Source organism: Miniopterus schreibersii, assembly GCF_964146895.1.
Source record: "Miniopterus schreibersii genome assembly, chromosome: 8".
Classification (NCBI taxonomy): domain Eukaryota; kingdom Metazoa; phylum Chordata; class Mammalia; order Chiroptera; family Miniopteridae; genus Miniopterus; species Miniopterus schreibersii.
Genome location: NC_138109.1, coordinates 65,960,170 through 65,972,571, shown reverse-complemented (window position 1 = coordinate 65,972,571; position 12,402 = coordinate 65,960,170). Strand labels below are relative to the sequence as shown.

Genomic DNA, 12,402 nt, shown 5'->3' with positions numbered 1-12,402 from the left:
TATTTCACAGTCCTTGATATTCATACGGAAATAAAGGATTGCATAGCAAATGGAAAGACAAGGTATAGCGTATGAGTCCTCCAGAGGATGGGTCCTCATATTCCTGCCTTTAACTAACTAGCTGGGTAGTTAGTAGTGGTATTGTTGACTTGCCGTGAATAGTGTAGTTAGTAGCAGTACTGTAGACTTGCCATTAATAGTGTAGTTTGATTCCGGTAAAGGGCATGTACGTCGGCTGCAGGCTCCATCCCCAGCCCTGGTTGGGGTGCATGCAGGAGGCAACCAATCATTGTGTCTCTTTCACATCGATGTTTCTTTCTCTCTGTCTCTTCACCTCCCTTCCTTTATCTCTAAAAAAAATCAATGGAAAAAATATCCTCGGGTGAAGATTAACAAAAAAAAGAAAGAAAGAAAAAAAAAGGCTGCAAAACCTCACCCCCCAGGGATTCTGACTGAATTGGTCTGGTCGCGTTTGTAATGGTCCCTCAGTGATTACGTGCAGACCAAGTGGAGAGCCACTGGACAGCAGTGTCCTTACCTATGAGTCCTGAGAGAGAACCAGGCTAATCTCTCAAGTTCTTCCTTGAGTGAACGGGACCCTCAACTGCTTCTGCTGTAGAAGAATCCAACACCCTGACCATTAGGTTTGTCAGCAGATGCAGCAGAAGTGAAGTAAAAGCCAGACTGTATCTTCCAAATCATGCAAGTGCATGTAGTAAAAAATTTTTTAATTCCTCTTCTTAAAATTGCAAGTCATCCAATGGCTCAGCCTCTGGTATTTCGTAACTTGGCCTTTTGACATCCAGGATAACATGTTAGTTAGACTCACACTGCTGGGGTCACCCTCTGCTGAGGTCACCTCTGCTGACCCTGACCAGGCACATTTCCTTTTCTTTCTTTGCGTTCTGCTTCTCTAGGGATGTTAGGGCATAGCTTCAGCCTGCATTTCAAAGCCTGCTCTGAATGTTGAAAGCAAATATTTTTATTTTATGCTTGTCAGCACACATCACACGGTTTGAATTGGAAGTTTCCCCAGTTTGTAAGTGAAAGATTTGCAACTCAACAGAATGCAGCAATAAACATTTGACAAAGTGTAACCCAATCTAGGCTGCCTCCACTGAGATCTAGCTCTAGTTCTTTACCAGGGTATGTTTAATCTTGTATCTCTTGGTTTACCTAACTTTCTGTGCTTTTAAAGGTTTTTTTGTTAAGAAAACCTCTAGATCTTATATTCTTGTATCTTTTTTACATATCCAAAAGAGTAATTGTGTTTTTTGGGGGATTTTTTGGTTACATGGTAGCTATTTTCTATAACCAGATTGAGGATAGAGTACTTGTTTTTTTACTTTCAAACTTTTCTAATTTTCTTGTGGTAAAAAACAGCAACAAAATCCCAGGAAGAACTCTGAACTTCCTGTGATCTTGGAGTTTGGGATTCAAGCCAAATACACTAAATCTTTGATGAAGGCCCTGGTAGATATAGTACTTGGCATTCAGCTTCATTCCACTCCCATCTCCCTGTTATCTTGCACTGTGGATGGTGGAAAGTAAACACACCACACACACTTTCCCAGACTCCTTTGCAGCTGAGGCTCTAAATAAGACATGGTTTGGTCACTCAGGTACACCTGCATGATTTGGAAGGTATAGTCTGGCTTTTACTTCACTTCTGCTGCATCTGCTGACAAACCTAATGGTCAGGGTGTTGGGTTCTTCTATAGCAGAGGCAGTTGAGGGTTCCGTTCACTCATTAACTACAAAGGAGTCAAGAAAGAGGCTGGGCATGAGGAACCCACTTTGCTAGTGCATGTTGTTCTATAAGGGGCGTGATTCTGGTAGCAGTAGTAATGGCTCCTGATTGTGCGACGGTAAGATGGTTCTGGAGCCAGAGATTTCCTGGTTGTGTGGAGAGGCAGCAAGTTTCTTTGATGGCCTGGTTTTGTGATGTGACTTGTGAGTCATTCTTGAAGGGTGTGTTAGCATCTGTCACTTCATGTGTTAACTAAATGAATCTCTAAGCCATTTGAGACCCTACAATAAATTGCTTCCTTCTTTAAGAAAATTTCATGTGGTTTTACATGTTTATAATAATCCCTAGTGTTTGTGATGTGCTTTACCATTTATGGAGTGCATTGATGTGTATTGTAAGGGTGTTTGTTTTAAGCATTACCCTAATCCTTTGAGGTTAGTAGGTGTGGTGGTATATTACCTTGGCCACACATTAGAACATGTCAGAAATGATACACAGGTCTAGTTCTCCTCACTCCATATTTACCCACATCTCTTCCTACAAGCACTGCTTTTCAGGATTGGGATCAGTTGACACTTCTTAACCTGGGGTTGTTGTAAGTCATCAAGACCTTTCTGCAAGTTCCTCCACGTGGATGCACTTCTGCTCAGCCAGGCACCCTCCTGCACTGAGCAGCCTGCGCAGCTGCACAAGGCAGCCCTTGTTCTTACAAGTCTAACAACACGGGATGTGGACTGTCTCATGACTGGCAGTGGAGAGGAATGTTCTGTAGGCAGTGAATTTTCCTGGAAATGCACCCACCGAGTTGTAGTGGTATGAGGTCCACTTGCCGTTTGTGTGTTTAACTGTTAAATTATTTCCCACAGGTGTTAGTCACTGTTCCACTGGCCTTGCTGCAGAAAGGTGCCATTCAGTTTAACCCACCACTGTCAGACAAGAAGATGAAGGCCATCAACAGCTTAGGGGCAGGCATCATTGAAAAGGTGACTGGATTACTTAAGCCCCAGAAGATTAATGTCAGATAGATTACAGAGGTTAATGTCAGATGACAGGTGTTCCTTTGCTCCTGATATTATGAAGTAGTGGGTAATTTTTTAATCCCAGTAAAATTTGAAGCTTTCCTTTTCATTTGAATAGTTTCTGCAGAATACAGAAGGATATTATGAAAACATAAGGAGAGCTGGCTGAGGTCTGTGAATTTTAACTTCAGGAGGCTCAGTCTTGTTATTCAAAATTTGAACTTGGTATCTAAATAAATAATTCTTTTTTTTCTTTTTTTTCCTGCCTTCCATGTCTACCCTCCATTCATTGGCTCCAGTGAGGAAACTGTTTTACTTTCTCTGCCTTTAAAATCTCTTCCAGCAGAATCTGCCAGTGCTGCAGCAGATATTGGCAGGCCTGTGAGGGGTCACAGTTGACCTTACAGACATAAGCTTCAAGACCATGTCTCAGGAGTTTTAGATTAGCCTAGAGGTTGTCCGTGGGAATACGGGAGAGGGACATAAATGGCCAGATGCTCACAGGGAGAAGAAAGGAAGTGGGAGAATGGAAGGAAGTAGTGAGGTTTTTGTGAATGTAGTTTTAGTTAAGAGCTGTAGGTTGCTTCTTAGAGATTGCTGTCCTTTTGATTGAAAACACTCTTAACCATCTTTCTCTTGGCTCGCTTTCCAGATTGCCTTGCAATTTCCTTATCGATTTTGGGACAGTAAAGTTCAAGGGGCGGACTTTTTCGGGCACGTTCCTCCTAGTGCTAGCAAGCGAGGGCTTTTTGCTGTGTTCTATGACATGGACCCCCAGGTAAAGTCACTGGAGAAATGTGGTTTGAATTCCCATATCAACAGGTTATAATTTGCTGTGGTAATTATTTACATGTCAAGCTCAAAAACTAATGGGCATTGTGGACACTCTGGATATGTTTATATTCTGGGAGGATACTTGGACTGGGACATCTTCCTATAGGATAGGAGCCCCAATGTCTACCATGTTTCCTCAAAATACTAATGTTGCTCCGTGAGAAATGAATTAGTCTCATGTGGAAACTGGTATTTCAGGCTGGTAGGGGACTTCCTCTTAGGGAGCATGGACATGGCACAGGAATGCGTGGTACTTGAAGACTACTCTCCAGAGTCCTCCAGTGGTGCTGTGAAGGGTGGGATATGATTGGCCCAGGTGAGGGAGGGCCTTGGTGTCAGTGGATGTGATTGGTGGGGAAGGAAGAGGGGATGGCATACCCTTGACTTGAAAGGCATGGTAGTGCTGATGTCATGCAAAAGAATACCAGTTGTTTCTTTTTTGTCTCCATTCCAAGAAACAACGTAAAAGGTTGCCGAGGGCAAAATTTCTTTACCATTTGAGAAAGTTCTTTCCATTATTTTTTCCCTAGACTTCCCTACTCAGTCTTGGTCCACTTCTTCTAAAACAAGTTCTTACAAGGGAGAAACCAAGAGAACTCTGAAGTTGATATTTACACGACTTCCTGAGCTTTTTCAGCAGGGAACAGTAAAAAAAATGTATAGATGAATAATAAGTGTTTGTGAGGAAAATGGACTGGTGATTGAAAGGATAGGGTGATTGAAATTTAATTTGTGAGAGTGACCTCATCTCTTTGGAACTGTATTTAGAGACTTTTCTACCAAAGCAAAAGGTATAAACTGCTTTTCCCTTTCGTGTGTCCAGAAGAAACACAGCGTGCTGATGTCGGTGATTGCTGGGGAGGCGGTGGCCTCCCTGAGGAACCTGGATGACAAGCAGGTGCTGCAGCAGTGCCTGGCCACGCTCCGGGAGCTGTTCAAGGAGCAGGTCAGAGACCCCCTCTGAGAGGAGAGAGACATGCCTGCTCTTAGTGTGCTCTTCAGAGTGGGGTGGAGCCCGGGGCAGGCCGTCATTACCGAGGGTGAAGGGAGTCAAAGCAGTGGGCCACAATATTCTTTCTTCCAATATCCAGCTGTCCGCCTGAGTTCCAGCATTAGTGTGCTAGGACTGCCATAACAATACCACAGCCTGGGTGGCTTAAACAATGGAAATTTATTTTCTCACCATTCTGGAAGGTAGAAGTACAAGATCAAGGTGTCGTCAGGTTTGGTTTCTTTGAGGCCTCTCTCCTTTGCTTACAGAAGGCTGCCTTCTTGCTGTGACCTCACGTGGCCACCCCTCTGTGTTGTCTGTGTCCTAATCTCTTCTTATAAGGACACCAGCCATACTGGAGTAAGGCCTACACTAACAACCCCATTTTACCTTCATTACCTCATTAAAGGCCCATTCTCAAATACAGTCACATTTTAAAATAGTGGGGGTTAGGGCTTCGGCATATGGATTTTAGGGGAACACAAAGGTAGCCCATAACAATACCCCATCCCTCCTCTTACACCATTGTCTTCCTTCCCTTTTCCCTTACATCATGCACACCCCCTTTTTTTCCTAAGGATGTGAAAGGCTCAGAATTTCCCATTGAGTCTGTATTTACCCCAACTCTGGCAGACTTTGGAGACAACTTTCCTTTTAAAGGGACATTGTCCTGAATTTTCTTGTACCCCACATGTGCAGCTAGTCTCTTTTCTGTCTTTTCTCCAAGGAGCTCAAGGTACTTTTTATTTACCAATTTACTAAATCTCACAGTCTCTGGAGATTTACAGGCTGGTATGGCTTATAACTCTTTCAAATAAAGGAACAGAAGTTGAAAGAAGTGAAATGACTCAAAAGTTACATAAATTAGGGAAAGAGAGGCATCCAGGGATGTTGCTTATTTTGCATGATGAGATTATATCTCACATTAGTCCCTAGCTTTGGGTTTTTGTCCAAAAAAATTTGTTTTCAAATTCGTTATTCAGAAGTGAGGACATAGTTTCTATAGAAATATTTTTTCATGGTGGTACTTGTCAGAGGCCAGGCTACAAAATTATTTGAAACTTAGTGAGTGTGAGACACACCCTTGGACAGCTGTTCTGTGGAGGGGCCTGTTGAAAATTTCACCTTGAGGTTCTAGAACTCCAGCCTTCCCTTTCCTTCTCTGGCCCAGAGACCCCTTTCCCTCCACCTCTCCAGCAATAGGCCAGGCAGTGGGAAAGGGAATGCCCACACTCTTAGCCAGTGGTGATGGTCCCAGATAGGTGGGGGAATGTGTGCCTGGCAGAAGAATAAAGTGTAAAGTGAGGAGACTCGTATAGGAGGAGGTTGCAGAGCTGGGGCAGGAGGTAAAGAATAGTGCATAGATTCGAGGCAGTCATAAGGGGGTCAGAAGAGCATACCGAGAATGGCTGTTCCAGAATGCTACAAGAAGGAACTTGATTTCTAACGGGAGGGAGGACTATATATGTATGCTTGGGGTTGCATCCTGTGTAAGTCCCTTCTTGATCCTGTTTTATGATTGCTTCAAATCGGCACAGGAAGTCCCAGATCCCACAAAGTATTTTGTTACTCGGTGGAGCACAGACCCCTGGATCCAGATGGCATACAGTTTTGTGAAGACAGGTGGGAGCGGTGAGGCCTACGACATCATTGCTGAAGAAATCCAAGGAACCATCTTCTTTGCTGGTGAGGTGTGTATCATGATCCTGAACCCAATTGCTTTTCTTTTGATTACTTTCTTTTAATTAAAGTGATATATGTCCAGAGTTTAAAAACAGTGTCAAATACTGTCAAGTCTTATGATGACACACAGCAGATGTCCTCTCACCATCTTCCTCAAACTCCCAGAGCAACCATTTTTGACTCTTTCTGCTGATTCTTCTGGAATTTACTTCATGTTTTAAAATATTTATATTGTCTTCTGATTTAACAAGTTAGACATATCTACTGACCTTCTATCAGGTTAAAGCTTTAGCCCACTTAGTCTCTTCGCAACATTGTTATTTCACAGTGAAGTTAGTGTTAGTGTTTATGTGATGTGGCTAGATAAGTGTTACTTACTGCCAGGCCAAGGTCTTCATTGATTGTCTTCTTACACAGCTTTCTGTTTTGACAGTCATAATGACCCCCTTTTTCATTGGTCAGTCCTTTTTTTTTTTTTTTTTACTTCAAATACTTTTTATTTTTCAGTTGTAATTGACATACAATATTATATCAGTTTCAGGTGTACAACCCAGTGATTAGACATTACATAACTTACTAAATGATCATCCTGATAAATCTCGTACCCATCTGATACCATACATAGGTTTTAGAATATTATTGACTATGTTCCGTATGGTGTAGTTTACAGCCCTTGACTATTCTGTAACTACCAATTTGTACTTCTTAATCCCGTCACCTTTTTCACCCATCCCCCCAACCTCCTCCCATCTGGCAACTGTCAAAATGTTCTCTGTATCTATGAGTCTATTGCTGTTCTGCTTTGTTTATTTTGTTCTTTAGATTCAGTTGTGGATAGATACGTATTTATTGCCATTTTATTATTCATATTTTATTCTTTTTTTTCCTTGCTCTTAAAGAAGATCCTGTAACGTTTCATGCAATACTGGTTTCTAAATGACAGTTTTGCTGGGTAGAGTAATCTTGGTTATAGGTCCTTGCTTTTCATCACTTTGACTATTTCTTGCTACTCCCTTCTGGCCTGCAAGGTTTCTGTTGAGAAATCAGTTGAAAGTTCTATGCAAGCTCCCTTGTAGGTAACTAACTGCTTTTCCCTTGCTGCTTTTAAGATTCTTGTTGTCTTTAACCTTTTGCACTTTAATTCTTTTTTTTTTTTTTTTTTTAAATATATCTTTATTGATTTCAAAGAGAGGAAAGGAGAGGGGGAGAGAGAGATAGAAACATCAATGATGAGAGAGTCATTGATCGGCTAGCCCGCAACCCGGGTATGTGCCCTGACTGGGAATCAAACCCCGATCGCCTGGATCCCAGGTCAGTGCTCAACCGCTGAGCCACGCCTGGCTGGGCTGCACTTTAATTCTGATGTGTCTTGGTGTGGGCCTCTCTGCGTTCATCTTGTTTGGGATTCTCTGTACTGCTTGGCCCTATATGTCTATTACCTTCACCAGATTAGGGAAATTTTTTACCATTTTTTTCACATAGGTTTTCAATTCCTTTCTCTCTCTTCTCCTTCTGGCACCCCCTGATGTGAATGTTGGTACACTTGAAGTTGTCCCAGAAGCTCCTTATGCTATCCTTACTTTATTGGATTCTTTTTTCTTTTTGCTGTTTGGATTGTTTTCTGCTTCCTTATATTCCAAATTGCTGATTTGATTCTCTGCTTCATCTACTCTACTGTTGATTTCCTGTAATTTATTTTTTATTTTAGGTAGTGTATTTTTCATTTCTGACTGGTTCTTTTTTATGTTTTCTATCTCTGTTATTATGTTTTTCTTCTCTTTGTTGAAGTTCTCACTAAGTTCATCTACTCTTCCCCTAAGTTCATAGAGCATCCTTATAACCAGTGTTTTGAACACTGCATCTAGTAGATTGCTTGTCTTCATTTTGTTTAGTTTTTTTTCTCCAGTTTTATTCTGCTCTAACATTTGGGACCTGTTTCTTTGTCTCCTCATTTTGGCAGCCTCCCTGTGTTAGTTTCTATGTACTCAGTAGAGCTGCTACGTCTCCTGGGGTTGGTATAGTGGTTTTACGTAGTAGGTGTCCTGTAGGGTCCAGTGGTACAGGCTCCCTGATCACCTGAGTTGGGCACTCCAGGTGAGCATGCCCCTGCCCCACGCCATATGGGCTGTGTACACCCTCCTATTCTAGTTGAGCCTTGATTGCTGTTTGTCATATCAATGGGAGAAATTTATCCCCAAGCTGATTGGCTGCAAGGACTGGCTGTGACCACCATGGAGGATTGGCTGTGCAGGGGCCCACCCCATGGAGCAGGACTTACTTCAACAGGACTCCTGTGCCTGCTGAGTGAACCCCTTGAGTGTGTCCCTTGTGGAGGTGGTTGGGTGGTGCTTCAGCATGGTGTGAAGCTATCCACCAGGTGCGGTGGCTCTGGGACCTCCCTAGAGGTGCAAGCCTAGGTCGGCCACCACCTGTGATATGCCTGGGGTTACCTGGCATAAGATACAAAATGATCTGCAGATGGCTGCTACTTGTGCTGGGCCTGGAGGTGCCCAGGTGAGGTCAAGCTGCAAACCAAGGCTGGCTGTCACTAGTGCTGGGCCTGGGGCCACTTAGCAAGAGTTACTGGGCATGCCAAGGCCAGATTATGCTTGTTTGAGAAATTTTAGGAAAGTCTGAAGTATAAGCCAAGACAGGCAGTTTGTATGGAAAAGCTACTGGGAACTGCTTGGGTGGGCCTGCAAGTTGAGTAGGTTGGGGGTCTCAGGGAATCCTCAGGGTGGGGTGAAAAGTGTGAGCTAGGTTGATGGAGACTCAGATATGGTACCAGCTCTGTGTGGAGAGGGCTCAGAAAAGGAACAGTGGCTTTTGCCAGCACTCTGTCTGGGAGAAAGTTGCTCCCCCAGCTCTTGCCTTGATGCCAGACAATTCAGTTCCTCCCTGTATGTCTCTGGTGCTTTTCAAGCTGTTGCCCTAGTGCTGGAGCTCCAAGGGAATGAGTCCAAATAAATCCATGCACTGGCCCTTTAAGAGGAACTGCCTGGGACTTCAGCAGCCCTCTTTCTCATTAACCACAGTCCCCACTGGTTTTTACAGCCAGATGTTTTGGGGACTTCTCTTCCTGGTACAGGAATCCTGGGATTCCAGGGGTGGTTTGGTTTGGAGTTGAGACCCCCTCGCTCCTCAGGAGGGACCTCCAAAGCCAAGATATCCCTTCTGATTTTTAGCCACCTCTCGTGGGTGTGGGACCAACCCCGTTTGTGTCTCTGCCCCTCTTACCAGTCTCAATGTGGCTTCTTCTTTATATCATTAGTTGTAGGGTTTCTGTTCAGCTAGATTTCAGGCAGTTCTTAATGATGGCTGTTGTGTAATGTAGTTGCAATTTTGATGTGGTCATGGGAGGATTTGGGTGCTGCATTTACCTATGCCGCTATCTTGACTAGACGACCCTAATCCTAGTTTAATTCTTTTTGTACCTCCCCTTAAACCTCCCCACCTTTCAGTCTCTCTAAACCACAGCTGAATCTCTATGAGCAGCAAGTTAGTGCATTTTTTGAAACACCCCCTTCCTGGTGTCCTCTTCCCTCTGCTCCCATCTATACTGGTTGATCTCTAGGACTCCTGCAGAGCTGTTCTCCTGGGAACATCTTCTCCTTAGCACTTTCCAGGGTTGGGGGTTTTAATTTTCTAGATCCCTCTCTTCTTTTTTTATATTTATTTTTTAAATTGTGATAAACTACACATAACAAAATTTACCATCTTAACTATTTAAGTGTATAGTTAAGTGACATTAAACATATTCACATTGTTGTTCAACCCTCACCACCATCCGTCTACAGGCATTTTTCATCCTGCAAAACTGAAATCTGTTCCCATTAAACAACCCTCTCCCACCCCACCTGACCCCAGCTCCTGGCAGCTACCATTTTCTGTCTCTATGAATTGTTCTGGGTACATCATTATATATGTGGAATCACACAGTATTTGTCCTTTTGTGACTGGCTTATTTCACTTAGCATAATGTCCTCAAGGTTCATTTGTTGTGGCATGTGTCAGAATGTCCTTCCTTTTTAGGACTAAATAATATTTCATTTTATCTGTATATCACATTTTGTTTTCCCATTAATCTGTCTTGGACACTTGAGTTGCTTCCACCTTTTGGCTCTTGTGAACAATGTGCCATGAACATGGGTGTACAAACATCTCTTCAAGAATCTTTCAATTCTTTCAGATGTTTACCCAGAAGAGGCATTGCTGGATCATATACTAATTCTATCTTTAAGTTTTTGAGGAACCACTACAGTTTTCCACAGCAACTCGTTGGCCTTTCTTCTTTCTTGGTTTACTTCTGTTGAGAAATGTTTTGCTGTTTTGATTGCTAATACTTTCTGTGCCTTTTTTGGATTTCTTGTATGTAGAAACTTCATGTCCTTCAGCCCTAGATTTTATTTCTGATTATCTTCTTCATTTTTTCCCTTATTTCTGATCTTCTATTACATATATTGGAAATCTTATGTGTTTCTTTATTTGTTATTGTTCATATCTTTTCATTCTACTTTTGTGGTAGGGATATTTATCATCCAGCCTTTAAAATTTTGGCTTTTACTTTATAAGCACTTTATTTTCAGATTATTCCTTTTTGGTAACTTCCACTTCTTGCATTGTAACTTGTTCTTTGCATGACTCCTCAGAGTTCCTATTTGTCTCCTTTATGTCCTGGTGCCTCCCACATATCCAAATAGCCATTCCTTCACTGTCTGCTCAGAGTTGAGTGAGGCATTTTTATTTTTAACATTTATTTTGAGTCATTTTTTAAAAAAAGGATTTTTTAATGATTTTTAGAGAGAGAGGAAATAACATTGAAGTGAAAGCGAAACATCCATCAGCTGCCTCCTGCATGCCCCCTGCTGGGGATTGGGGCCACAACCTGAACATGTGCCCTGACCAAGAATTGAACCAGTGACCTTTTGGTGCACAGGATGACACCCAACCAACTGAGCCTCACTGATGAAGGCTTTGAGCCATTTTTATAAAGCCAGTTGAAAGCTCTAGCAAGCCCATCAACTAGTGGTTGAATCCCTAAATCAGTTATCTATAGCTCTTTTCTGTGGGAACAGGTAATTTTTCTCACTTGCAAGGTGAAAGCTCAGCTCCTAGCATTCTGGGAGCCAGAAGCCTGTTAGTTATGAAGACTTTACTTAATCCCATTTTGTTTGGCACCTTACCCCTGCCTTCTTCCTCAAACCCCCTGGGGATGGGGGGTATAGCAGGTGGGAGTGGGAAACCTGGGGAGGAACCCGAATGCTCTTCATGCCCAACCTCTGCTTCCACAGTTCCTGATGCCCTCACAGGGGCTGAGATTTTTTAAGGATTCTTTGGGGTGAATTGGCTTGCTTTTGTTATCACCCCACCCTGCCCTACTCCCCAAAGTTGGCAAAGTAAAGTGAATTCTCAGCACTCTTTCATCTGCTTTCATACTTTGTATGTTACAGTTTGGAATTGCCAAGGTCTCCTAGCTTTATCTAAAATAGAGTTAGTGTTTTTATTTTTTTTCTTCATGATTTTTTTTTTGTTTGGGTGATTATTTACTTATTTATTTTTCATTTTATCTTTATTGTTGAAAGTATTACAGATATCCCTTTTTCCCCCACTGATCCCTTCCACTCCGAATTTGCCCCACTCCCAGGCCTCCATCACACTATTACCTGTGTCCATGGGTTATGCATATATGCATATAATATCTTTGATTAATCTCTCCCCACCCCCTCCCCCACACCCACCTTCCCACTCAGATTCATCAGTCTGTTCCATGCTTCTATGTCTCTGGATCTGTTTTGTTCCTCAGTCTGTTTTGTTTATTACATTCCACATATGAGTGAGATCATGTAAAACTGAATCGGGAAGAATCAGAAAACGTGAATAAGCCAATAACAACTGATGAAATCAAAGCAGTAATAAAAAAAAACTCCCAGCAAACAAAAGCGCTGGTCTGGATGGCTTCACAGGGGAGCTTTCTAATTCTTTAAGTTATAGGGTTAGATAATTTACTAAAAATTCTTCTTGCTTTCGGAGGTAGGCCTGTAGTGCTATGACTTTTCTCTTAGGACTGCTTTCACTGTGTCCCATAGATGTTGGGTTGTTGTGCGTTTATTTTCATGTTTCCAGGA

General features: G+C 42.5%; 1 protein-coding gene across 4 annotated transcripts in view; it reads left to right on the top strand.

The window, feature by feature from the left end:
- Positions 1-12,402, top strand: part of KDM1B (lysine demethylase 1B) — a 56,810-nt gene that overhangs the window by 39,287 nt on the left and 5,121 nt on the right. For 3 of the 4 annotated variants that reach the window (XM_081144428.1, XM_081144429.1, XM_081144430.1), the window contains 4 exons: positions 2,617-2,733; positions 3,422-3,547; positions 4,427-4,549; positions 6,133-6,285. In XM_081144428.1, coding sequence (XP_081000554.1) covers positions 2,617-2,733; positions 3,422-3,547; positions 4,427-4,549; positions 6,133-6,285 — 519 coding nt within the window. The remainder of the gene's footprint in view (positions 1-2,616; positions 2,734-3,421; positions 3,548-4,426; positions 4,550-6,132; positions 6,286-12,402) is intronic. The other variant, XM_081144431.1, reaches the window with a different exon arrangement.